At 35.9% G+C, this 26,362-nt stretch overlaps 3 protein-coding genes across 6 annotated transcripts; 2 read left to right on the top strand and 1 right to left on the bottom strand.

Moving 5' to 3' along the window:
* The first annotated feature begins 1,014 nt into the window (after nucleotides 1-1,014).
* LOC142528122 (subtilisin-like protease SBT2.2) lies at nucleotides 1,015-7,037 on the top strand. Of its 4 annotated transcripts, XM_075633205.1 has the most exons (11): nucleotides 1,020-1,475; nucleotides 1,556-1,727; nucleotides 2,283-2,436; nucleotides 2,609-3,006; nucleotides 3,158-3,253; nucleotides 3,493-3,574; nucleotides 3,844-4,126; nucleotides 4,460-4,788; nucleotides 4,897-5,164; nucleotides 5,231-5,512; nucleotides 5,884-7,037. In XM_075633205.1, exons 2-11 carry the CDS (start codon nucleotides 1,558-1,560, stop codon nucleotides 6,306-6,308), a joined length of 2,487 nt encoding a protein of 828 aa, XP_075489320.1. In that variant the 5' UTR covers nucleotides 1,020-1,475; nucleotides 1,556-1,557; the 3' UTR covers nucleotides 6,309-7,037. The 4 variants fall into 4 exon arrangements, with proteins under 4 accessions (XP_075489321.1, XP_075489320.1, XP_075489317.1 ...); XM_075633206.1 differs by having other exon boundaries at nucleotides 1,015-1,727; nucleotides 5,675-6,094; XM_075633202.1 differs by having other exon boundaries at nucleotides 1,020-1,727.
* Nucleotides 6,774-15,683, bottom strand: LOC142528123 (gamma-soluble NSF attachment protein). The gene is made up of 9 exons (XM_075633207.1): nucleotides 15,479-15,683; nucleotides 15,342-15,409; nucleotides 15,130-15,214; nucleotides 14,820-14,978; nucleotides 14,308-14,445; nucleotides 8,916-8,994; nucleotides 8,094-8,173; nucleotides 7,619-7,748; nucleotides 6,774-7,076 (listed from the first exon to the last, which is right to left on the bottom strand). Exons 1-9 carry the CDS (start codon nucleotides 15,607-15,609, stop codon nucleotides 6,972-6,974), a joined length of 975 nt encoding a protein of 324 aa, XP_075489322.1. The 5' UTR covers nucleotides 15,610-15,683; the 3' UTR covers nucleotides 6,774-6,971.
* A 1,182-nt stretch (nucleotides 15,684-16,865) lies between these two features.
* Nucleotides 16,866-17,969, top strand: LOC142527394 (uncharacterized). Its single transcript, XM_075632180.1, has 3 exons — nucleotides 16,866-17,033; nucleotides 17,317-17,427; nucleotides 17,641-17,969. The coding sequence occupies exons 1-3, from the start codon at nucleotides 16,922-16,924 to the stop codon at nucleotides 17,793-17,795; spliced, it is 378 nt and encodes a 125-aa protein (XP_075488295.1). The 5' UTR covers nucleotides 16,866-16,921; the 3' UTR covers nucleotides 17,796-17,969.
* Nucleotides 17,970-26,362: the final 8,393 nt, after the last annotated feature.

Here is a 26,362-nt window from a genome sequence, read left to right as displayed (position 1 = left end):
TTTGAAAAAAAATATATAAAGTCTATGAAATTTGTTTTACAATTCTACGAGATTCCATAAAAGTCAATAAAAATCTATCAACTTCACAAAAGTCCATCATTTAAAAAAAGTCATTAAAAATATTTGAAAGTATAGAAAGAACTACAACTACATCTTTAACGACAACATATAGAAGTTTTTGCCCCAAATATTGTGTGGCAAAACTAGAAGCTCGACCAGACCTTAGCCCTATCACCATTCCACTCTCTACACAGGAATCCACCTTTTAACAAAACCAAGTACCAATCACCAATGCCAGTTGTAAAATCAAATTTATAAGTCTGGAATCCTTTCTTTAGTGAAACTTTTCGGGATGGATTAGCGATTACGTTAAAATTATGGAAGTGACGGATTGAAGAATATGTCATTGATGTCATCGTCTTCCAATGGCCATTGTATTGAACTTAGCAGATAAGGCTGTCACTCATATACATACACGTACATATTTATGTATAATAAATATTACTGGGAAAATTTTGAAAAATAATTTGGTTTTCATAAACGTTTAAACCAAATTTATTTTACTAACTATCCATGTATCTAATCCATTAAATATTCTCTTTTTCCATTTTTGATTTGCGAACAACGACTGATAAAGAAATTTATTGGAAGAAATCAAGACACATTTCCAATGTATCTTTTTCGGGAAATATATTGTCAGTAAGTTGGAAGTTGAATTGGAATGTGAATGTCGCTAGTAATTGGATTTGCTAAATATTTATTTATGTAGCATAGAACAATCCAAATAAAAGATGAATTCAAGAACAGAATCTCTAGTAGCTGGAAGAGCTAATTAGTACAGAAAGTTGCAGAATTAGAACATGCAATTTGTACGTTTGAACTCTCAAACTAATGCTGTTATATCTATATAATATATATATATATACAAAGTAACTTAAATTATGAGATAATAAATTGGATGGTTGGTCAAGCAACAAAAAAGAATTGGAATGTTGGGAGAGATGCCCATGACCTGCCCTACCACACTCATCCATCCATCGTGGTCTTGTATGTATTTATCACATCTCTCGGGAATTCAATCGGTACATACTCAGATGAACGAATAAAATACAACCAAACTTTAAATATTTAGTTCCGTGTGACGCACACCGCCCCAAAAAAGTTGTGTATGATTCCCTCACATTAACAATTAGTGTAAATGAAGAAACTTTCTTTATGCCGAGGTGAAAGTTAATGGGGGGTTCTGCAGTTTCTCTTTACAGCTAAGTGTGGTTAGTGCGAAGGCTTTCTTGCTTCCGGCTTTCTCTTCTCTTCTACTGAAGTAGCAGGGGATAGTGGTTCTGCTTCTGTCTAAGAAGAAGTGCTTGGGTTTCCTTCTTCTGGGAACCTGAGGACTCCGCAGCAGGGGAGAGGTGAATGCTGAATATGGTTGGTTGAACTTCTCAAAGAAAGTTTCGTCCTTTCTCCTTCAAGAAGTACTACCTTTTATTTTAGGAATTTGTTGTTTCATCCAAAATGGATGGGGGTGGGTTATCACTAGTGATGCTCTGTTTAGGAATGTTTGCAAGCTGCAATTGTGCTCAGGATAACGGAGGTGCAACTACTGCTGTATATATTGTAACTCTGAAACACGTGCCCACCTCTCATTACTACGGCGAGCTTCGAGTCCAACAGCATCGTAGTAAACACAATGGTTCTGATGGAATGAGTAGATTTGATCATCCAAGGTACAGTTTTTTCTTAATTCTTTATAACCACCTCACAATATTAATCAGCAGTTAATTTCTTGTTTTGGAACCTTTTTACTTTTGTCTCGGCCTTGTGTTTTTCCTTATTTGTACCCATTTCTTGTTCTTTATGAATTTCTTTGTCCCGGTCTTTTTTATACATGAAACAGATGGAGGGCTTTTTGCTTTTCTTTTACTTAGTGGATAAAAGTTTTGTTCATTTACGTGGGATGGTTGTCTTTGACTGTGAGCCACAATTAGTTAGCAGTTATTAAGGAATATTGAGTCAATTGATTGTATGACAACTTGGAAATTGTTGCGGAATGGATAATAGTAATATATAATTGAAGGAAAAAATAGAAACGCATAATTGTTGGTGAATTACAAATATTCGCTGGTTTGTTATGTCAAATAATATCTGCGCATGTTACCTCAGCCCGCTAAAGTTAGGCAGGTAGGAATCATATGGTTGTCGTTTCTCTGGCGTGCTAGTGCTAGTGTTGTTAATTGATATGAGACAGTGTTGGTAAAATATTTGCATTTCACCGAAATCAGCAATAAACTAAGAAAGGATTGGAACAATGGGTCATACATATCCAGTGCACACGATTCTCTGCTGAGAAGGATATTAAAGGGTGAAAAGTATCTTAAAGTGTACAGCTATCACTATGTAATCAATGGATTTGCTGTTCTTGTCACGCCACAGCAGGTCAGTCATCATTGACATCAAATTAATATCGTTTCTATGGTCAAATGACTCCGAAAATAACTGCAACTAAGTAGTTTTGCATGTCAGAAGCATGATTGATTCTTTGAAAATCCTTTTTTCGCTTTTCTTGTAATTTTCAATATTCATGTGCATTTAAATGCTGATTTTCAAGGCTGACAAGCTTTCGAGGTGTAAAGAGGTATCAAATGTGGTTTTGGATTTCTCAGTCAGAACTGCCACCACTCATACACCTCAATTTCTTGGTCTACCTCAAGGAGCATGGGCACAAGATGGTGGTTTTGAAATGGCAGGGGAAGGAATTGTGATTGGATTTATCGATACTGGAATTGATCCCACACACCCCAGCTTCTCTGATAATATGCCTACGAAGCCATATCCAGTTCCTAAACATTTTTCTGGAATTTGTGAAGTCACACGAGATTTCCCAGCTGGATCCTGCAACAGAAAGCTCATTGGTGCTCGTCATTTTGCGGCCTCTGCCATTACCAGGGGGATATTTAATGCCACACAGGATTATGCATCCCCATCTGATGGTGACGGCCATGGGACGTAAGTGTTACCCTCTTGACAGGAAATAGGCTTCAAAAAATATAATTTAAAATCATATAATTGATGTGGCTCTTCCTGAGAAGATGTCCGTTGAAAGTTGTTAACTTTTAATCTCTTTTCATTAGCATTTTCGCAATGTTGTTTCTTATAGGCACACAGCTTCTATTGCAGCAGGAAACTATGGAATTGAAGTTGTCGTGTCTGGGCATCACTTTGGAAATGCTAGTGGCATGGCTCCTCGTTCACAGTAAGGAATAATCTCTCTTTTAATTTTTTTCTTTATGTTTTCTTTCCTGAGAACCATTTCATTTTCTCTTTTCCCATGTAGATCAAATTGTTTCTGCCTTCGCATTATACGCCTGAACTTACCATTTCTAGAGCATTGACACTTAAAACCTACTATTGACGTCACTTTTGAGCCAATCAGCTGATTCTTAATTCAAAATTCTCTCTCTATATATTTGTTATGCTATTAACTATTGACAGTGTTTATAGCATTGCTGTTTACAAGGCACTATACAAGAGCTTTGGAGGCTTTGCTGCAGATGTGGTTGCTGCCATAGATCAGGTACCCCTGACAAGTTTGAATAATCTTGATTAAGTTTTCACTCAGTCCCAATTGTTTCAGCTTCTTTACGCTTCCAGTACCTCTGGCCTCTACGATTCCATGTCGGGATAAAGTGCGAAGTTCTCTGTTTTCTTTTGTTTTTGTTCTCTTCATCTTTATCGGTAGAATCTAGTCACCTCCATGAAACGATAGGTATTTAACTACTTGCATTGTATTAAATGTTCATCCTGTGTTGTGAATCATTGTCATTGCTATGTTCTTGTGTACAGGCTGCAGTGGATGGAGTGGATATAATAAGCTTGTCTATAACCCCAAACCGGCGTCCTCCTGGCATTGCCACATTCTTTAATCCTATAGATATGGCTTTGTTGTCAGCTGTCAAGGCTGGTATCTTTGTGGTACAGGCAGCAGGAAATACTGGACCATCACCGAAGAGCGTAGCTTCTTTTAGCCCATGGATCTTCACTGTAGGCGCTGCAGCCCATGATAGGGTATACAGCAACTCCGTGCTTTTGGGCAACAACATCACAATCCCTGGAGTTGGACTTGCTCGTAAGTCGAATATAAATTGTTTATTCATCTGATATTGAATTTTCATAACGGAGCCAACTTGTGTTGGGGTGATACTTCATTTGTCTACACCAAAATAATGCTGGATTAGCTGTAATTGTTTTGAAAAGTTTTTCAAACCCTGAAATTATGTTTGCTCTTATATTTGGATTCAACTTTTCTTATGAAAAAGTATTTGATTCATCTTTTACTTATCTGGCTCATATCATGTAACTAATTTAGACCTTATCTTTCTCATTTTATCATCTTACAGATTTTAAACCTATTATTAACAAGAACATCCAATATATTTACAGTTTGAATTGTTTTTCCCAGCTGGAACCGTTAATGGTTCTATGTATACGCTAGTTTCTGCTATTCATGCTTTGAACAACACAGCAGCTGTGAATGATATCTATGTAAGTGAATGCCAAGATTCCAGAAATTTTAATCGAGGTGTTGTCCAAGGGAACATCTTGATATGTAGCTACTCTATCCGTTTCGTACTTGGGTTATCCACTATCAAACAGGCATTAGAAACTGCCAAAACCTTGAGTGCAGCTGGTGTTGTGTTCTACATGGATCCTTATGTGATCGGATTTCAGCTCAATCCAATTCCAATGAGCATTCCCGGTGTTGTGATTCCATCTCTAGATGATTCCAAAGTGAGTATGCATCTTTGTTTTAAGCATTTTTTTGTACTAAAGTTGGAGCTCTCGCTTTATGAATGAAGTTTCATAAAATGGTGACTGAATGTGATTACAATTTGGCAGGTCTTTCTACGGTACTATAATTCTTCTTTGCTGAAGGATGAAGCTACAAAAAAGATTATTAAATTTGGGGGAGTTGCTAGTATAGGTGGAATAGAAGCTAACTTCATACTTTCTGCTCCAAAAATTATGTATTACTCTGCTAGAGGACCGGACCCAGAAGACAGTCTCCTTGATAATGTTGACATACTAAAGCCAAACATTGTTGCACCTGGAAATTCCATATGGGCAGCTTGGAGTTTCCGTGGGACTGATTCCATTGAATTTATAGGTACTTGTTTAAATATTAACTTCCTTCAAACAATAGTTCATAGGAATTGACGATGAAAATTTCTAGGTGAGAGCTTTGCTATGATGTCTGGGACAAGCATGGCAGCTCCTCATGTCGCCGGACTTGCAGCCCTGATCAAGCAGCGATTTCCCTTTTTCGCACCTTCAGCCATTGGATCTGCACTTTCAACCACAGCTTCTCTTTTGGATAGAAATGGCGGGCCTATAATGGCTCAGCATGCTTATGCTAACCCAGATTTGAACAAATTTCCTGCAACTCCCTTTGATATGGGGAGTGGGTTTGTTAATGCTACTGCTGCATTGGATCCTGGTCTTGTTTTTTATTCAAGTAAGTCTTCTGATTTATTCCTAAATCTTACCACGTCTGGAAGTTTAGCTGTTACTATAATGGACATGTGAACACTACCAAAAAATGCATTTGTTACCAGCGTGCATGTGTGTTGGGAACAACAATTGTCTCCTTTGTCCTGTGTGGTTTCCAATGTAGCAGACGATGAGATCAACACATGGCATTTGGAATTTGTACAGTGTACAATTTTGCTGGAACTGTTGGTACAATTGCGACATAGGGTCATGCAGTGTGTGTCCATATGTTATCATCGTTTGCTATGATGAGTCTACCCGAGAGCTTGCTTAATCTTTATTTTACTTCCTATTACTGTACAGTGAATTTGGAATCTTACTAGCTGATTCTCTTAGGTTATGAAGATTACATATCTTTCCTGTGTGGCATAAATGGTTCATCTCCAGTAGTCCTGAACTACACGGGTGAAAGCTGTGGGGTTTCTACAATTGCTGCTGTAAACATAAACTTGCCCTCCATCACCATATCAAAGCTGAACAGATCTGCTGTTGTTCAACGAACCATAACTAATGTTGATAGAAATGAAACGTACAGAGTTGGTTGGAGTGCACCTTATGGAGTTTCCGTTCAGGTGACACCAACACAGTTCTTTATTGCAAGCCGAGAGAAACAGGTCTTGAGTGTAGCATTTAGTGCGACTATGAATAGCTCATTTGCGAGCTATGGAAGAATTGGACTATTTGGTACTACTCAGGGTCGTGTAGTAAACATTCCTCTGTCAGTTATTATCAAGATTTCATACAATACAACTGGTGGCTGATAAAATGGTGGTTGATTGCTTTGTGATCTTCCCTAACATGTCTAGTGTTTTGAATTGTTGCTTTGTATATCTTCTTGACATGTAGATAAGCAATTGATTGATGGCAGCCACGAGCTTATTTTCAGTTTTTTCTAATCCGTTTTGGGTTTTTGGATTTGTCCTCTATTCGAGGAAACAAGTGATCTTGGCTCTATCTAATTGCTTTTCACTAGTGTTGTACTGACAATTAACACGAGTTTGGGAAAATGCACTGTTTAGAATATCTAAAATGAATATGAAGCTGATTTCAGTTCATGGTTTCCGGCTTTATCAAATAACCATTAATACAGGTATAACAAATATTTAAGGATATCCTTCCAAAAAAAAAATAATGATTGATATAGTACAGGAGATTCCGATTAGTTGTATGCAGCAAAACAAAACACCAGGTCCACTTCTCATTCTTTTTCCTAGAAAAATATGCAATTAAGATTAATAATTGATGCTCTTTTGGCAGGTAAATCTAAACGATCACACATACAAGACAGATGGATTAAGTCTAAACATCACCCTCTGGTAAAATTTATACAAATTTGAATACGAACTTTAGACAAATTCATTACAGAAAATCGAGCAAATTTAGTTTAAGTTCACGCTTTCTGATTTGTGGAATCGATGGGAGGGCTAAGTAAGATCATCTTCATCCAGTAGCTCATCTTGCTCCACCGTCATAGTCCTCTTCAATCCACTAACATCACCTGTAGGCAGTTTCCTTGCAATCCTAACGATCTGCGGAGAATAAACAATCCTAAAAAGTAGAGCAACAATATATAATGCTCAAGTTCTCAATACTGCATCCATAACATGTTTCATAGCAATCAAGCCTACCTAAAATGATTTTAAAATACTTTAATTATTTTAATTCAATTAATATATTAGAGTTCCAAAAAAAATAGTTAAAAAAACTAGAGTTGCAGATTGAGTAAATAATTATAAATACTTATTATAAGATTGCACAATGCCATATTCGAAGAAATTAAAATATAAGCACCTGAGCGAATGACCAAAGTTGAAAAGCATTAATTCAAGGATGTCACAGTGGCAAAGAGAAAAAAATTGAGAAAATTGGAGTAAATTAGCTTAGACTTTGTATCGTGTTTTATCATTTATCATTTTATTTTTTATCATTAATTTTCACATTTTATTTAAATAAATAATGTTTTATAACCCCAAGCACAAAAAATGAGGTGGGGGAGGGAACATGAAAGTAGATATCCTTGCAAATCAAACGGTTTTCTTAATAGATATGTTGGACTTGATCAAACCATTACCACGTGGTCTAGGTTCGAAATAATTGTTGACTGAGCGGAAAGCTTGATCTCCTCCACATCGCCATCAGTATAAGCAGACAGAAGCTTAGTAGCAGCACGGTTTTGATCGCTGTACAAGAAGGCTTCAACTCTACCAAAGAAGCAAATAAAGGTTTATTAGCATTTGACCACAAGAATAAGAATAAAAATTGTTCACACTTCACAAGGTGTAGCCCTAAAACTTCATTTTGATAGTCCAACAATTCTTTTTTAACCATTCTTACCCAAGACTGAGTGGAGTGATTTTTTTTAAAAAAAATGCTTGGTTGGCATATGAGTTTTAAAACCACCCTTGGATGCAACCAAAGCGTTCATAACAAATGATGCCTACTTATACACGAACAACCGCCAGTAGGTGGCATGATCTGTAGGCACACGAGTTGAAAATCAATCAGAAGGAAGATAAAAATGTTGGATGAAAATAGTCTCAACTTACTGGCAACAATCGTTATGACATTTCTCTGCCTGCCTGAAGTCATGAGCATACAGGTATACAATGATAGCACTAAGATAAGCCTACATCAGAACAGTTATGTTAATATTTTGTTATATAATGGTATTTAACACTTAAGCTGCAATTATAAATACCTATTTGTGTTTAAATTTGATTAGACCATTGTGAATTCGGTTTAGGGGTACACGTAAATTGAGCTGTCCGGCAACCTTTTCGAATCGACTAAAATATTATTCAGTTCTTATTAGAAATTATTGATTTTGAGCCAAACTTCAACAATTGTTCAAATGCATTCCAAGGCAAAGTTGAGTCCAAATTATTTTTTATTCGATAGCTCGCAAGCTTTAGTACTTTATAAATCAATTAAATTAGCATAAATAACTAGCTCAATCTTGGAGTCAAGCATATGCTCAATAGAGTTCAATAATTATATTCGAACTAAAGAAATTGAGACCAAATTTGAACTTCACGTCAAATTGAACTTCGGTCCAAATAGATTTTTTGTTGCTTCTGCCAAATAGCAACAGAGGCGGCCAAATCTTAAAGATGGTTTTGTAAAAGAGACCATGTTTAACAAGGATCAAAAGTCAAAGCACAAAATACGAATCAAAGTTGGGAGACGGAGATTGATATTAACTGATATAATTTGGTTTCATGCCATGAACTAATGCTTTTTCCCCCATGGCCGTGAAAAAAATGATTTCTTCAGCTAAGTATATCACCGATGTTTTTTTCTGGAAAAAATATACCAACCTTGTTTTCTTAAAAATAGAGTGAATTCAATAGAATTTTTAATATTTTTACCTTGCATTGGCTATGTGTAGCATTGCTCTTGTCAGCAGCTAAGGCCCATTTCAAAAGAATTGTTGCAGCATCTACATACCTATAGGCAGTGATACCAGAACGATATAAAATCAAACATAGGAACTCACAGTAGCTGAAAAGAGAAAGAAATACATAACTTGTGGATCCATAAACAAATCAGGATATAGTTCAAAGAGGGCCAGCATAACTAGGACTCTAGAGGATTGACTTGATATTATCAACTCAAAATTACACGTTAGTTAGCAAGATGAATCTTCTTTTTGGCAGCTTCCTCCCATCAAACCCAATTTACGAACTCTGTGATTTTTTTACTATGCTATTGAAGATAGGTGAACTTGTAATTCGAAAACAATTTTAATTAAATGCTGTTAGATTTATGAAGAGAATGTGGAGGTGAGAATCCCTTATTTCACTTCAAATAAAATCTGAATACAGTGCTATACTTAGAACGCAGAAAACCTAAAGCTAACAACCTAATCTATCCAAATATTCAAATTACAACCAAAGGATAAAAGATTTATACATAAAACAACTTATCTGATATGATCTTATCAGATTCTTATAGAATTCTTATCGGATCTTCAACACTCCCTCTCAAGTTGGGTTGTATATGTTGATCATGCCCAACTTGGATACCAAGTTTTCAAAGATTGGTCGGTATAAGGCCTTAGTTAGAACGTCTGCAACTTGTGCGTGGCTAGGGACGTAACAGATTTTCAAAGTCCCTTTCTCGAGTTTTTCACTTATGAAATGAAGATTGACTTCAACGTGCTTAGTTCAATCACGATGGACTGGATTCTTGGCAATACTTATCGTCGCTTGGTTCTCACACTTCAGTTCTACTACTTGATGCCCCTCTACTTTCAGTTCTGCCAATAATCTTTGTATCCATATCCCTTCGAATGTACCATTGGCCAAGGACTGAAACTCGTCTTCTGCACTGCTTCTTGCTACCATAGGTTGTTTCTTGCTCCGCCATGTTACAAGGTTACCCCATACGAATTAGAAATACCCAGATGTGGATCATCTGTCAGTGGAAGATTCTGCCCAATCAGCGTCACTGTATATCTGTACGTTTCTTAGAGCTGTCTTCTGGAAGCACGGTCCCTTTCCAGGGGATCCTTTGAGGTACTTCAATATACGAAAAACGGCATCCATATGTTCTTTAGTTGGATTGTTCATGAATTGGCTTACAACACTTACAACAAATCCAATGTCAGGTCTTGTGTGAGATAGGTATATCGGTTTGCCCACTAATCTCTGGTGTCGTCCTTTGTCGATAATTGGACTTTCCTCATTCTTTACAAGTTTTATATTTGGATCCATGGGAGTATCAACATGCTTGCATCCCAACATCCCAGTATCTTTCAAAAGGTCAAGGACATATTTTCTCTGAGAAATAAAAATTCCATGCTTTGATCTGGCCACTTCCATTCCCAAAAAATATTTCAACTGCCCTAGATCCTTCGTCTCGAATTATTTTGAGAGTAGTTGCTTTACTTGAGTGATCTTCTTCATGGTTCCCAGTAATTATAATGTCAACATATACGATGATAATAGAAATCCTGGAATGCTTGACAAACATAGTGTGATCTGATTGGCACTGTGTGTATCCATTCTCTTTCAATACTTTCGTGAACTTGTGGAACCAAGTTCTGGGAGACTGCTTTAAACCATAAAGAGATTTCTTTAACCGATAGCTTTATTGGCCGTTGTCTTGGATTCGAATCCAGGTGGAATACACATGTAGATCTCCTCTTCCAGATCCCCATTTAAGAAGGTATTTTTGACATCAAGTTGATATAGGGGCCAGTCTAGATTTGCAGCAATAGATAGAAGTACACGAACTGTATTTAGCATGGCGACAGGTGCAAATGTCTCTTGATAATAAATCCCATATGTCTAATTAAACCTCTTTGCTATTAATCTTGCTTTATACCGTTCAACGCTCCCATCAGCCTTATGTTTGATTGTGAAAATCCACTTGCAACCAACAATTCGTTTTCCATGAGGAAGTTCCGTGATCTGCCAAATGTTATTCTTCTCAAGAACATGTATTTCGTCAAAAGCCGCCGCCTTCCATTGTGGAAGTTCCAGGGCTTCAGTGATGTCTGATGGGACCTGTACATTGTCTAAATTCACAACAAAAGCTCGATATGAAGGAGAGAATAGATCAAGAGAGACAAAATTACTTATAGGATGTTGGGTGCACGATCTGATTCCTTTTCTTAATGCAATTGGTCTATCATCAATATCATGTGAGTTGTAGATTGGCGTACCTTGATTGTTTTCTAGAGGATCTGGGATTGAGGGAGTGCTTTTGGTTTGCTGATTGTGTGTTTGGCCTTGTGGAAACTTCCTACGTGTATAATAATGATCAAAAGAGAGAATTTGGGAATGATTTGGTGGGATAGTGTTTATTGGGTCTAGATCATCAAGATGTATAGGATCCAGATTCTGAAGGTCATTAATCACCTGCTCCCCCTGAGCTGAAGAAGATGGAAAGAATGGTTCAGACTCATTGAAGGTGACATCCATGGTATTGTAGAAATTTTTTGTGGTCGAGGAATAACACTTGTACCCCTTTTGATTGGATGAATACCCCAGGAAGATGCATTTAACTGAACGCGGGTCAAGTTTGCTTCTATGTTGGGAATGAATATGCACAAATGATGCACACCCAAAGACATGCAATGGAATATTGTGCAGCAAATGTGAGTTAAGATAAATGCTGAGGATAGATTGAATAGGTGTTTGGAACTCAAGGACTCTAGAAGGCATTCGATTTATGAGGTACATGGCTGTGAGGACAGCCTCACTCCAAAAAAAAATGACGAGGAACATTATGTGTGAACAATAAAGAACGAGCCACCTCAAGTAGATGGCGATTTTTCCGCTTTGCGGCACCATTTTGTTGAGGTGTATCTACGCAGGAGCTTTGATGAATTATTCCCCGAGTGGTTAGGTAGTCTCCAAGAACTGTTTTAAAGAAGTCCCGAGTCCGATCAGCTCGTAAAATTTGGATATCAGTTGAGAATTGTGTGTGTATCATAGCGGAGAATGTTTTAAAAATTGTAGACGTCTCACTCTTGTCTTTCATGAAAAACCCAAGACAGACGAGTATGATCGTCAACAAATATTAAGAACCATCGAGTACCCGCAATGTTTTTGACACGAGATGGACCCCAAATATCGCTATGTATTAGTGAAAATGGTTTGGATGGTGTATATGTTTGTGGTTTGATCGATGTGCGAGTATGTTTTGAAAATTGGCAAACATCACAATGAGGTAAATGAGAAGTGTTGTTATTCACTAATGATGGAGATAGTTTCTTGAGATACAAAAAAATTGGATGACCTAGACAATAGTGCCATAACAAAAATTCGTTATCTCTAAAGGATTGGACTGCGGAAGTATGATGGCTAGAGGCATTGGAAGATAGGGACTCTAAGGGCGACTTCATCTTTAATAGGTAAAGACCTGCACAACACTCAGCATTGCCAATCGTCATCCCCGATTCCAGGTCCTGAAAAACACATGAGTCGGTCGAAAAAATTGCAGAGCAATGCAAGTTCTTGTTCAAGGCACTGACGGACAACAGATTACAATGAAGTGCCGGAACGAATAATACGTTATGTAAGCATAATTCTGGGGATAACCAAATTGAACCCGAACCAAGTAATCTTGTACAAAGAACCATCTGCGACTCGAACTGATTGAGAGACCCGTAAGGGGCTGTATGATGTGAACATTTGCAATTGGCTGGACATATGGTCTGATGCACCAGAATCTACTATCCAGTAACTCGATAACTCAGTCTGTGAAATAAGAGTAAGGGAAATATCACCTGGAATAGCTATGCTACCCGTTCCGATGACAGGAAATGGGGAAGGTGTGGTATGCTGGGAGAAAAACTTCTGGAGAACATCCAATTGTTCCTTGGTGAAAGACGCTATTGTAGATGAGGACTACCCAGAGATAACGTTGTGTGCGCAACGTTCTCTGGATGGTTTCCAATCCACTGGTTTCCCATGTATCTTCCAGCAGCTATTGATATTGTGAGTTGATTTATTGCAGAATTCACACCAAGGACGTCCCGGAATCATTTTTCCTTTTGTGTTGTTTGGAGGCTGTCCGTGACGAAATCCTTGGTGGGCCGTAACATCAGCAGGTGATGAGTTATTTTGGCGTTGAACGACAAGAGCAGAGCTATCAGATGATTGTAGTGATGAGCCCAACATCACTTTGCGTCGACTTTCCTCCTGGCGTACCACTGAGAAAGATGCGCGGAGGTTAGGCAGTGGCTTTGTGCTAAGGATTCTGCCTCGGACATCATCGAAGTTATTATTGAGGTCCATGAGGAACTTGAAGACTCGTTTGTTTTCGATAACTGATTTGAACAGCTTCTCGTCTTTGGAGCATTTCCAATCATGCGTCTCGGTCAAGTCGATGATTTGCCAATTGCCAGTAAGAGCAGAGAAATACTTGGTCACTGTGGAGTCTTTTTGTCGGAGATCGTGTACAGCCGATTCAATTACAAAGAGCTCAACCGTACTGCCGCTCCACGAGTAGAGGATTCACGGGCAGCGTCCCAAATCTCCAAGGCAGAAGGATAAAGAAGGAAATTCTCCGCAATCTCAGGGATCATTGAATTGATTAACCATGCCATGACCTGGAGCGTGAAGTTTACAAATGACCTAATTATGGGCAGAATGGGTGGCCCAACTATGGACATTTCAACACATGACGGTGGAACTTGAGCTCTGATACCATGTGAGATTTATGAAGAGAATGTGGAGGTGAGAATCTCTTATTTCACTTCAAATAAAATCTGAATACAGTGCTATACTTATAGAATGCAGAAAACCTAAAGCTAACAACCTAATCTATCCAAAATTTAAATTACAACTAAAAGATAAAAGATTTAAACATAAAACAACTTATCCGATATGATCTTATCAGATTCTCATAGAATTCTTATGGGATCTTCAACAAATGCAATTCAGCCAATACCAAGAAAACAAACCAGGATACAAAGAGCTGCGAAGCAAAGTAGGGACAATGATGTAGTAATCGATCGAGATGAATTTAGTTTGGCAAGAACCAGTGCCTCACAACAGCATCCGGAAAAGTCAAAAGTTCATTTTTTTACCACTAGATGTTCAATAACTACAGCAGTTTTAGACAGATAACCGGCCAAATTCTCTCTAGTCCAGTACATGTGGGTCAGTATTAAAGAAGTGAGACAGCATGATAAATAACATCAAAAGTATCACCAATTCATTTTCAATGGAGCAAATAAATTAGAAACTCCAAGTGATTTGTTCGATTGTTCACTTAATCAATACATACAAGGGGGAGTGGGCTTACTTCTCAAGGCTTATATAAACACTTGTAGCAGCACGGTACAAATCAAACGCCATTTGTTCCTTCCCATCCTCTTCAAGAATAGCACTAGAATCAATGTACAGCTGAACAGCTACATTGGGTGACGGATCTTCTAAGGCACTTTAACCAAACACGACATTTAAAGCAACCGTCATAAGACACTAAGCTCATTTTATGCATGTCATATGAAAAATGGATAGGGAATAGGGAAAAAAGTTTATATAAAGTGCCAACTTCAAGTTTTTCACAAAAGATCAAAGACGCAAATGATGGATAGTTCAAAAGAAAACGTAGATCAAAACATCAAGCCTTGGATCCATTAATCAACAACCTCCAACAACCGTAAAGTAATAGCACCACAACTTCATAGAAAATCACAAAGGCTTTAAATAAATCACAACTCGTCACTGTTAACCGACCAACAAGGATATATTGCATAATAAGATTGCTGAAATACATTTAACATAAAACAAAGATGGAGAATCAGGATATACCGAGCACCCTTTGCAAGAGCATCTGACGCAGGCTGTGACCTTCCACATTCAATGAATAACTCGGATGCATGTCTATAAAAGTCAGCAACTTCATTCCATTTGCCTACTTGCTTTGCAAGAGCTGCCGCAGATTCCATGTGTTTTGCAGCATCCCAAGGCCTAAACTCGTCAAGGTGTTGGTTGTATTTCTAAAGGAATATTGACATATATATATTTCCTAAATACGTGATTGTCACATGTAAGCACATTAACCACATCCAATTATTAAATTAGATTATGTCACTAACAAAAGGTAAACCAAAATGGATACGAACTGAGCATCTCTTGCCCTTTGGAAGCCTTCTCAAATGCATCTTTGGCTTCCTCATATTTTTTCTTTAGCCTGTATGCGTTTGCTGCCATGTAACAATCAAGTTTAATTTTTTTTTTTTTTTTAAAAAACATTAAATTTAACCCCCCCCCCAAAAAAAAAAACAAAGGCTAGAGATCAGCTAAATATAAAAATGATCTCGAAAATCTTGCCAGCCTGTTCATAAAAACCGGTGGCAGTCTTCCAATCAGCGCTCCACCGGGTTAAACTGAGTTTCGTCCTGAATCACAGATTAAAATTTGTAAGCAATAATTCGAGAATCAAACAGAGAGGGGAAGAGAAATCTGACAGCTTATCGGCTTTGGAGATCAATTTATCCGGGTCGGAAGTAGCCATGGCCGATCCAATATGGGTCACTCCTTCTTCCCCTTTTCGGATCCGGGTTCTTTCTACTGTCCTGTCATCTCCAATTTTATTCATCCGCCGCACAACAGTGGATTAATATAATTTGAAATATATTATTTCATAAACTAAGTTGGTTATATAATTAAATTAAATAAAACACAATTATAAAATACTTATTAATCTTTGATCTTTTGAAATAGCAATACACTTTACGGTAATTTATTTCATAAACTAAGTTGGTTATATGATTGAATTAAATAAAACACAATTATAAAATACTTATTAATCTTTGATTTTTGAAATAGCAATACACTTTACGGTAATAGATTAATTATAAATAATATGTTAACTCTAATGTACGTGCATTTTGGTTGGAGGAGGCCACATTTAAATTCCTTAATTAATTAAGAGACATTGGGCTTGATGGATTATAAATTTTTTAGCTTTCATTTCTAGTTAATTTTTTTTTTATTAATATATAACAAAGATTTGTCGGATCAAGTAATGAGCTTCTATTTCAAAGTTTGTCTCATATCAATGCTGAAAATTTGGTATTTGTTATGAAATTTCTTGACGTTGCATTTAGATCAAAAGGAAGAAAGAACTCCAAAAAAAAAAAAAAAAAAAAAAAAAAAACTTTGTAATATGGAAAGAAGGTTGCAATCAAAGCCATGACAGGCTCATGCGAACAACCAACATTTTGCATGAGTCTGATTTGAATTTAAGTGGTGTCGACTTTGCATCACAGTTGGTTTCCCACCTATCCTCCTCTTGAACATTTCTTCTCCCATCTTCGGCTCCAAACAAAGTTGAAAATGTTCCCAGGTATGTTCTCTTTTTGGTTCTTTTTCCACGTGAGCCTTACTGTTTTGGTATTCGATATATTAGCTACATAGATCGAAGCCATCATCGTGCTTCTATTTAATTCCTTTCTGTGCTAAAACTTGAGAAAATAATGGCATTTCAACGGAGAAGAATTGAGCTTCAATATCGTCGTCGTCGTCTCCATAATTTCTTTGCCCGTCCAACTCCTTTGGTTTAAGGGAATTCGACGCCTATTTTGGTGGTAAGAAAATGTCCTCTTTCGTAACGTTTAAACATTGTCGGAAATATTTCTTAAACGTTTATTTCCTGCTTTGGGTACAAGATTGTCGAGCAATTTCCAGATCACTCAAGTTTGATTCGTTTTCTTTTCTTGGGTGAGTATTATTTATGAAAAGCTTTAAAATTTTGTTTGTTTTACCGTTGAGCTGCTAGATCGAGGTTATGGAAGATTGATTGAATATGCACTTAACTTTTGATTGAAATGAAATGATAGATAGATAGATAGATAGATACCAAACTCTCAGAAGCTCTTTTTTCTGGAAAAGAATCGAGCTCTGCGGATATGAGCAACCAATTGGTCTGCAGCGGATGTAGGACTGTCCTCCTTTATCCTAGAGGAGCAACAAATGTTTGCTGCGTAATGTGTAACATGGTTACTGCTGTGCCACCTGCAGGTGCTACTCGACAGCTCATTGCTACTCAATCATCCTTTTTTTTTTTTGTTGCTGTATGTATCCTTTAAATTCTCTTTGGGAGAATATACTTTGCCTAGAGTCCAGTAGGAACTGGATATGCTGTTGACATAATCTGACATCGAACGAATTCTGGGAGATTTATCGATATCCTATTGGTACATCGCAACTTTAAACAAGCTTGTAGCTAGACGCTTTTCTTGAATATCTGGCCCATATATTTATAATTGTCGGCAATAACTCCTAAAGTTTTATGACCATGAAGGGATGGAAATGGCTCAATTGATCTGTGGAAGTTTCCGTACCTTACTTATGCATGCCCGAGGGGCTACCAGTGTCAGATGCTCTTGCTGTCACACTGTAAACCCGGTGCCTGGTATAAAGACATTGAATGAATTTTGCATCTGATACTTGATCCTATTATGATTTTATCCTCTCATATCCTTGCAAAATAATACTGCCGTGCTTGCTAAGAAGTAGCCTAGCTGCTTCACTCCTTGGTGATGCATATTAAACTTTTGTTTTGTGGTGCTAGTTTTCCTTTATCTTGCACTTTGTAGTTGATGCTCACTGAATGATGGATGTCCAGATGCAGCAGCACCAGCACGGGCACCTAGTAATGTTGCTCATGTCAACTGCGGAAACTGTCGTACAGTTCTGATGTATCCAGCTGGAGCTCCATCTGTTAAATGTGCAATTTGCCAATACATTACGAACGTAAATGTTAGTATCACTTTAGCATAATCCTACATTGCAATATAGTCTCACATGTAGTCTCTCCATCCCATGCATCTTCCTGGAGAGGGCGAAGAAATGCCACTTCTGCAACAAGTTTCCTTACATTTTCTTCTTTGAAGTCCTGACCTTTACTTCATAAGTGGTGTCATTCTAGATTAACAAGATTTAGAAAGGAAATAATACAAGACTATTCAATATGACATGAATTAAGAAGCCACTGAAGATCAGCACAACACTCTAAATCGGTCCTCTTCATGTTGATGATTGGCAATGTATTCTATGATTCTAATCAAGATAAAAGGCATACATGATGGTTGAAGCCACAGATCCCATATCTGCATATTACTATGTCAGATTACAGAAAGTACTCATAAAACATCATCATTTTTTGGTTTATCCTCGAAGAAAAATAAAAAAAGTTATGCGTTATATCATTTTCCTTGAACAAATCTCAGCAGAAAAGAAATATGTCTTTCTTGATCTATTCTAGTCATTCTATCACTTGAAGTGGTGATAAACTATGTTTGGATGTGATTACCTACGAGCATAAAATTCTTCATATTTTCAGGAAAGTACAGACTGGGTCTAGCTCTGGTACCCTACATAGATAGGCTTTCACAATGAATTTGAGAAAAAAGGAAAAATCAGCAGTACTGCATGCAAGAACCTTCCAGGAACGCCAGCATTTACATCAGACGTCCTACCTTTCAGATACAAATTTAGCTTGTGAATACTTTCACATGATCCAACAACTTGCATAAGTGGTGAGGGCTCATAATAATACAAGGCAGCCGAAGGAGAAAAAGGAACATTGGATATATCTTTTTGCCTCATCCTCAGATCATATGATCTTTGCACAACTGACGTTGCCAAGACAATTTGGTTAACGGACTCTTCACTGGTTTCAGAGGCATTTAGACAAGAAACGGTAGGCAACTCATCTGCTTCATGCAAGTAAATATTCAAATCTGACCGAGAAGCTGCAAGTGGAGAGTAAGTCTTTGGCCACCTTCCATATAATGACCCTCCAACAGGTTCAAGAACAATGTCTGTGGGTGACACCTTTGGGCTGTAAGTTACATCTTCAGTTACACTATCACTAAAATGTTTGGATCCCCTGTCTCCGATATCCGAGGCTGATCTATTAATATTTTTGGTCAGATATTTTTCTTGAAAGTCAAAGATTGTACCCTTGCCAGCAAAGGCTGCATCACCTCTTCGCATCCCATCGAAAAATGGGTCATGACGAGCTCTTGCATATCTTAACTAAGATGGAGGAGGAATATGTATAGGCGAAGCCAAACACATATAAAGAGAACTATTCAACATTTTCAAGACATGAATCAAAATTATGTTGGTAAAGCCAAACATATATAATTGAAATTATTTGATGTTTCAAGACATGAATCCCTAAAAGACATGCGATTTGAGCTATTGATCACAGAGAAATACAAGAAGAACGATAAGAAAATAGCACATCCAAAGAAAAAAGACCTAGTTTATATAACTTGCTTTAAATTTGTATATTTAACGTGGTAAAATTGAAGATACGGCCAAGCCAAAGCATGATGATCGTGCCAGTTTGGCTGAATACAAAAATTAGTATTTTGACATGGTAAAATTGAAGATACGCTTCTTCACATACATTGCCAACAGCTAAATCGACCAAATTTGCTTGCATTTCCATCATTTTCATTCCAAAAGATAGGAATTACTCTTATCTATTTAAAAGTAATAAGTTCGCCGCTCGCATGCCCATCAGTTATCAATGAAATCCATCAATATAGTTCGAATCAATTTGGGATTTCAAAATCACAACTAATTTCATCATTATCTCTACCTTAAAATGATGCAAACGCAAGTTATGCGGTGTAATTAATTATGTGTGTGCTGGAAGCGACGGGAGATTTAAGAAAACCAAGAACAGCCCCTTGTCTGTATTGTGTATTCCGAGTCGACAACAACTTGTAGGATTTTTATTTTTGTGCACAACACGGCGGATAGTCCCATGAAAACAATGCCTGCCAGGTAACTACAAAGTTTATATTTCCTGAGTGTGCCGTCACCTTTGAGAAAAAATTACAAATTCAAACAGGAAAGCAACGCGTCGATGAATCGTGAAAAATGCAGCTCCTCTGAGCGGCGGCGGATGTTCTTGGTGGCGTTTCTGGCCTTGAGTAAGAAAAGACTTAGGTAAGCATTTCGTCATAAAGAGCCGGATAGGTCCATGACAGAAAAAATCTTGGTAGTAGCAAAGATTAGCGTTAAAAAGATGTGTTTTAATGGGTCATGTTAATTAGTTTTTGGTTTCATGCATGAACGTGGGGTATGTGTTGTCTTCATTCAATTATCCTACAAATAATGCCAAACTAAAGTTTATGGATTTGGCCATGGACCAACCTCAACCTTTATTTTCAAATTCAAACTAGTTACGACTAACTATTAAATTCAACACCCGAGTTCACACATATATAGCACATTATATATCAATCGTTCTGCGAATAGATAATCAGCCAACTTTTTCTTTATATGGAATCGACAATAAGATGATATGTGTGATATCCTTGTCCTACGTTGTTTTATAAAAGCTTATAATAGACTTCTATAGTAACCTAATCATTTTCCTAAAAACGATGATGAATACAAAGTAATTTCTATAGGAATCTATTGTGCAGTCGTGTAGGTGCGAGTCTAAGCTCGAGGTGTGACAATAAGATTTGAAACAACTTGATCATTTTGTTAAAACCTTTGTTAAAAGTAAAAACACAACGGTTTTCCAGTAAAACCGATGTCTTTTGAGTGTTGTTGAAGGCATATTTTCTTATAGTGAAGCCATTTAAAAGCTGCTATTCTAAATCTTTCTTCATGCATTCTCCGATTTATTAAGCATCTTATCAGATCTATTTTCAAGCTGATTTGCACATGCAGAAAGTTTCATCTGATTACTTAAAGATCATTCTATGCACTTTGTTATCACAGATCTTCTTTTACTTCGTGCTGATTTTTGTTGTGATAAATAATTGAAATTGTCAAAAAGTTTTTTCTGAACAGATTGAGTTAAGAAATTAGCTTTTAGGATTTTCAGCTCAATAGGTTTGTTGAACCGAGCTGAAGTGAGTTTGTACAAAGAGTTGGACCGATACAATCTTTTAGTAAAATCCTTCTGGAAACAGAAAAAAAGAAGAGATGCAGAAGCTTAGTCTTCGAACTTCAATAAACAAATATTTGTCCTCTTTATTTAATACGTATTTTATTATTTGAACTGATATGAGCTGATACTAAATCTATAATATTCGCTAATATATCAATTTGATTCCGCACTTATCTGTTTAAGTAGCTCGAAATGCTCAGTCTGATTGGAAAATTCACTTTAGTTGCTCACACATCCTAATTCATATAAGCAGTCTATTTTTAGTAAAAGTGTTTATTTACCCCCTCCTCTAAACACATTTTTTATCCTAACAAGTGGTATCAAAGAGGTTTTCCTTCCGATCTCTGAATGTCTATACCTTTATTGCCTCTTTCAACAAGATCTCTATGTTTTCTAATGAAAAATATGATTACCAAAAAATTCGAATGTATGTACATTTGTCAGCTAAGGACAATGATATGTGGTACGTCATTTTAGACGGACCAATAAAAAACTTAAAAGCGAACACTTTTATATCCATTTCAGATAGGGGTCCACAAATGGTCGAAAAACCCAGAATAGAGTGGACTGTCGTTGATAATAAGAAGGCTAATCTGGACAACATATGACCAATGATATATTTAATATCACTTTAGATAAAAATATGTTAAATAAAATTAAAATTTGTTCACGGGAAAATAGATCTAGAAAAAGCTAACAAAATTGTGTGGAAGAGACGAGCAGACCAATGAGAACAAGATGAGGATAGCTATTCCGAAGCTTGATATCATCAAGATGAAAGCTTGAGACACGATGAATGAGTTTGATGGAATATTAAGTAGCATTGTGATCGAGCCGGCTGCTCTTGTGAAGGACTACAGCAACAGAGAGGTTGCAGTGAAAGTGATAAGAGCCTTACTAATAGAAGAAAACATGAAGACCATTGACATGCGAGAATCAAAGACCTGAACAAGCTCGTGATGCACGATTTGTTCATTCATCTGAAGGCTTATGAGTTCGAGCTAAGAATCAGAAATGAAAAGAACCATCAACCTCTCATCAAACAAAAGCTTTTGTGGTAGCAGAAGAATCTCCACCAAAGTTCGCTGGACAACTTACCAATGATGTCGTGTCATTGTTTGTAAAGAAATTCAGAAAATTTATGAGGAATGATCACACTAACTTTCAAATTTCTTATAAGAAAAATAATTACAATAAATAATCAAACTCTTCTGATCAAACTTGTTTTAACTGTTGAAAAACATTCCACTTCATTGTCGACTATACCAAACCAAAAAAGGATGGAAAAAAGTCATTTGAAAGAAGAATGACAACATATGAGAAGAAATACATTAGGAACAAAAGAGAACAGAAGGTGTTGCGAGCTAAAGACAACAAGAGCAAGTGGGTGAAGCCAAACTCATAGACCACCGGCTCAAAAGATGCATTTAGTGAGATTGATGAGAAATCAATCAAGCAAAGTGTCTAATAGCAAATGACGATTTGGAATCCAACAATGATGAGGTATTTGACATTACCTCATATAAGTTTACATGAGATGACTAAATCACCAATGAAATGTTCATGGAGTACAGAACACTAATCATTTGATGAAGTCAAAACAGAAAACAAATATCTGACATACAAGTGTAGCCGCTCAAGTTGTGAACAACTTGATGAGCTAGATAGTCTTAAGACCAAAGTTATTATGCTAACAACTGAAAATGAGAACATGCAATCTGAATTCCAAGTTATAATTATTGAAAATAAAATATTGAAAAAGTTGGTCAATACTTGTACTAAGTCTTTTGTTTCACTTGGGAAGTTGCATGAAGGTCAAAAGCTAGCTTGTAACGGATCAGGCTTAGGCTTTGATCATAATGAATGTAGTTCTTCATAAACAAGTACTCAGTTGTGTTTGGAAAAAGAATAAATCTAAATTCATAGATTTTATTAGATCTAGCACAATATATGAACATATAGAACCATAATTTCACAAAAATTAGCATTTTTATCAGAAGAACATAAGAATGCATTGATGACTTGGATATGAAGAACCTGAAAGTCTAAGTCAAGTTGGATAAAAACAAACTCAGCAAGAACTGATATGGTTCCAATTATAGATCAAGCTGGTCTGATAAAAGTCAAACTAGACAGAATTCTATGAAGGTCATACATAGCAACTACTACAATTGCAAACCAGTTCAAAAATGATATAGGCTTTTGATCCGAAGGAAAGTCCTAAAGAAATATTTGTTAACCATTCATCATACAACACCAATAAGATTTCAGCATAATCACAAACTATATTGGAGACATACAATGATCAATCTGTTGGTATAATTCAAGTGTGGGCCCAAGAAGGACTAATCCGATCTGGACCCAGATGAGATATGAGTACCAAAGGTTACTTTTAATTAGTGATTGCAAGTAAGTCAAACTAAGATGTTAAAGAAATCCACTTGGTATATTTTTAGGATACTCGTCTGTTAGAAAATTTTATCGTGTGTTTAATTATAAGACTTTAACTGTTGAAGAGTCAGTTCATGTTGTTTTTGACGAGTCCTCTGTTATTTCACACAATGCAAAATTAAATGATATGAGTAACAAATTAGAATCTACTAATCTTAATCTTGAGCGTGTAGATGAGATTCAGATCAGGAGAAAAAATGATCCAGCACGAGAACCTTTTTATCAAATAGATGATGCAACCAATATCGATTTGGGAGATCAAGCTGATGATCAAAGAAATAACAATGTAACAGATCAAGTTGATCTAGATCAGGTTCAAGCTTATTTGATGACATTCTCTAGGTGCAATAGTCAGTTCACTGCTGTTCTTATTTAGAAAGGACCATCATTGTTTAAAGATTTCCGCAGTTTCTATTTCAACTAGTGTCCAATGAATTTGAATTTGCTCAGTATTATATTTGGAAATATGACAAAGACAGGTGACAATCTGTGTAGAATTGTCGTGCATAGACTAGTAGTACCAACCATATTTATTAACGTTTGATCGACACCTATAAAAGACGAATGAATCCGATCCATTTAAAAGCTACTACTCTGAATCTTTCTTCATACGTTCTCAGATTTATCAAGCATCTTATCAAGATCTATTTCAAGCTGACTTGCACAAGCAGAAAGTTTCGTCCGATTACTTAAGGATCATTATGTGCACTTGTGTTCTCACACATCTTTTGTTTATTTCGTGTTGATTTGCGTTGTGAGAAATCATTGTAAATGTCATAAAGTTGTTTCTTAAGAGATTGAATCAAGAAGTTAGCCGTTAGGAGTTTCAGCTCAATAGGGTTGTTACAACGAGCTGAAATGAGTTTGTACAAAGAGTTTTATCGATCAAATCTTCTAGTAAAATCTTTCTGGAAACATGAAAAGTAGAGACCTAGAAGTTTAATTTTCGAACTTCCGTAAACAAATATTTGTCCTCTTCATTTACTGTATATCTTTTCATTTGAAATGATCTAAGCTGATATTGAGTTTGTAATATTCACCAAGTACATCGTGCTGATTCCGCAATTATCTGTTTAAGAAGCTCGAAGTAGTCAGTCTGGTTGAAAAATTCACTTTAGCTGCTTACACAGCTTAGAGCTCATGAAAACAATATATTTTTAGTATAAATGTTTATTCAACCCTTCTAAATACTGGATCCAAACACAAGTATGTATATATATTCCTTGAGATTCTTTGAATTCTAAATTGTGTTGATCAATTCTAGCTAGGGAGAGTCTCGCGTCCAACCAAATCTTGGGGTCAAGGACACAGCGCGCACTTCTGGTAAAGCTTGAAAATTCAAATTATAATTAAATATAGGTACTTGTTTTTATCTCTGAATCCAGTGATTTCATGGTTGTTGACAAAGTTTTCGCCTTCTTTATTTTGGGCTAAAAACATCAGTCAAGAAATACTCAAGAAATATATTTAAAAAAAACCAAAGAAAAATATGCGGTAAAACTTTGGAATATTGAATGATATCTAGTCAAGAAATACTCAGAAGCGCAACTTGAAAAGTTTATCGAGTAATTAAGAAAGCATGCATATTAAATACGAAGATTGATTTTTTAAACAAAAGATATTTTTATACTTTTCTCCTAAAAAAATATTTTATTATTTATTATTAAATAAAATTTGTATGTGTATAAAAATTGATTTTTTTGAAAACAAAATATTTGTTAGAAAAAATGGTTAAGAAAATGATAAAGTGAAATCAATTTATGATAATATCTCATGATATTGATATATAACAGATAATCTGAATAGACATATGTTTTGTAGCTATTTTTGTGCTTAATTAATATCTAATGAGAGTATCTTAACATTTTTTATTTGGTGATTACATTGAGAATGATCTAAATATTACTCAGTACTGTGCAGCACATTTACATTTTTCTTGGAATGGATACAATAATTTGATATATAAACGAATTTAAAATATTTGATTTAAAAAATATTATAATCCATATATATAGTGTTTAGATTATAAATTTATTCATTTGTTTATTTTTCAATAAAAATTCTTTATACGATTTGTAATAAAACCCTCCCTCAATTCAAAAAAATAAAAATTAATATCAATAAATAATACGGAAAATGTCCATTGTCTTAAAAAACAATATTGGTCTGGTGAATATATCTTAAATCAATATTTTAGTTGTAGATTACATACGCTGCCTAGCAAATTAAAAGCAACGTTAACTTCGAAATAACAATTGGTCGCGCAAAATTATAAACCAGGGATGATAATCAATTAATAAAAATAGTGCGTTCATGCAGAGAGTATTAATTATGAGCTAAAATGAATGTAACACAATAAAATAAATTATCGAAACAACTTAGAAAAATCAATCATAGCAACATAAATAAGATAAAGTATGTCTCTTGTGAGACGGTCTCACGAATCTTTATATGTGAGACGGGTTAACCATACTGATATTCACAATAAAAATTAATACTCTTAGCATAAACAATAATATTTTTTTGTGGATGATCCAAATAAGATATATGTCTCACAAAATACGATACGTGTGACCGTCTCACACACGTTTTTGACAATAAGATAATAAATAGTAGTATATAGATATACATATATATATTATTTCTTACATACGGTGGAGAAACTCAAACTTTTAGTATATTTTGAAGGTGCGTGAGTCGATCCTTGTTTAATATAATATTATGATGTAGTAAAAAACATAATAAATATTGGAACATACTGAAAAAGAGATCGAGAGTGGTGTCACCTGTCCCAGGACGAAAAGGTCTGAAGCTACCTTTGTCCGAGAATTGCGGCTACTTGCCACCTTCATTCCTTTTCCATCACTTGTTTTTTCAAAAATAATAATAATGAAATTGAATGAACTGAAATCAATCGATATCTAACTTTTGTTTCTTAAAAAAAAAAAAAAAAGAGCTTACATTTTTTTAA

This window comes from Primulina tabacum, chromosome 15 (assembly GCF_025594145.1).
Source record: "Primulina tabacum isolate GXHZ01 chromosome 15, ASM2559414v2, whole genome shotgun sequence".
Taxonomy (NCBI): Eukaryota; Viridiplantae; Streptophyta; class Magnoliopsida; order Lamiales; family Gesneriaceae; genus Primulina; species Primulina tabacum.
Note: the sequence above shows the minus strand (reverse complement) of the source record. Positions and strands in the feature narration are given on the sequence as shown.

Excerpts from the sequence above, each read along its gene's own strand:
- LOC142528122 (XM_075633202.1), top strand. The coding sequence starts at position 1,516 with ATGGATGGGGGTGGGTTATCACTAGTGATGCTCTGTTTAGGAATGTTT. Across the intron at positions 3,254-3,492 it reads GGCATGGCTCCTCGTTCACA|TGTTTATAGCATTGCTGTTT; the intron begins GTAAGGAATAAT and ends AACTATTGACAG. Across the intron at positions 4,127-4,459 it reads CCCTGGAGTTGGACTTGCTC|CTGGAACCGTTAATGGTTCT; the intron begins GTAAGTCGAATA and ends TGTTTTTCCCAG.
- LOC142528123 (XM_075633207.1), bottom strand. The coding sequence starts at position 15,609 with ATGAATAAAATTGGAGATGACAGGACAGTAGAAAGAACCCGGATCCGA. Across the intron at positions 15,410-15,478 it reads ATCTCCAAAGCCGATAAGCT|GACGAAACTCAGTTTAACCC; the intron begins GTCAGATTTCTC and ends TCTGTGATTCAG. Across the intron at positions 8,174-8,915 it reads CTACACATAGCCAATGCAAG|GCTTATCTTAGTGCTATCAT; the intron begins GTAAAAATATTA and ends GTTCTGATGTAG.
- LOC142527394 (XM_075632180.1), top strand. The coding sequence starts at position 16,922 with ATGAGCAACCAATTGGTCTGCAGCGGATGTAGGACTGTCCTCCTTTAT. Across the intron at positions 17,034-17,316 it reads TACTGCTGTGCCACCTGCAG|GGATGGAAATGGCTCAATTG; the intron begins GTGCTACTCGAC and ends ATGACCATGAAG. Across the intron at positions 17,428-17,640 it reads CACTGTAAACCCGGTGCCTG|ATGCAGCAGCACCAGCACGG; the intron begins GTATAAAGACAT and ends ATGGATGTCCAG.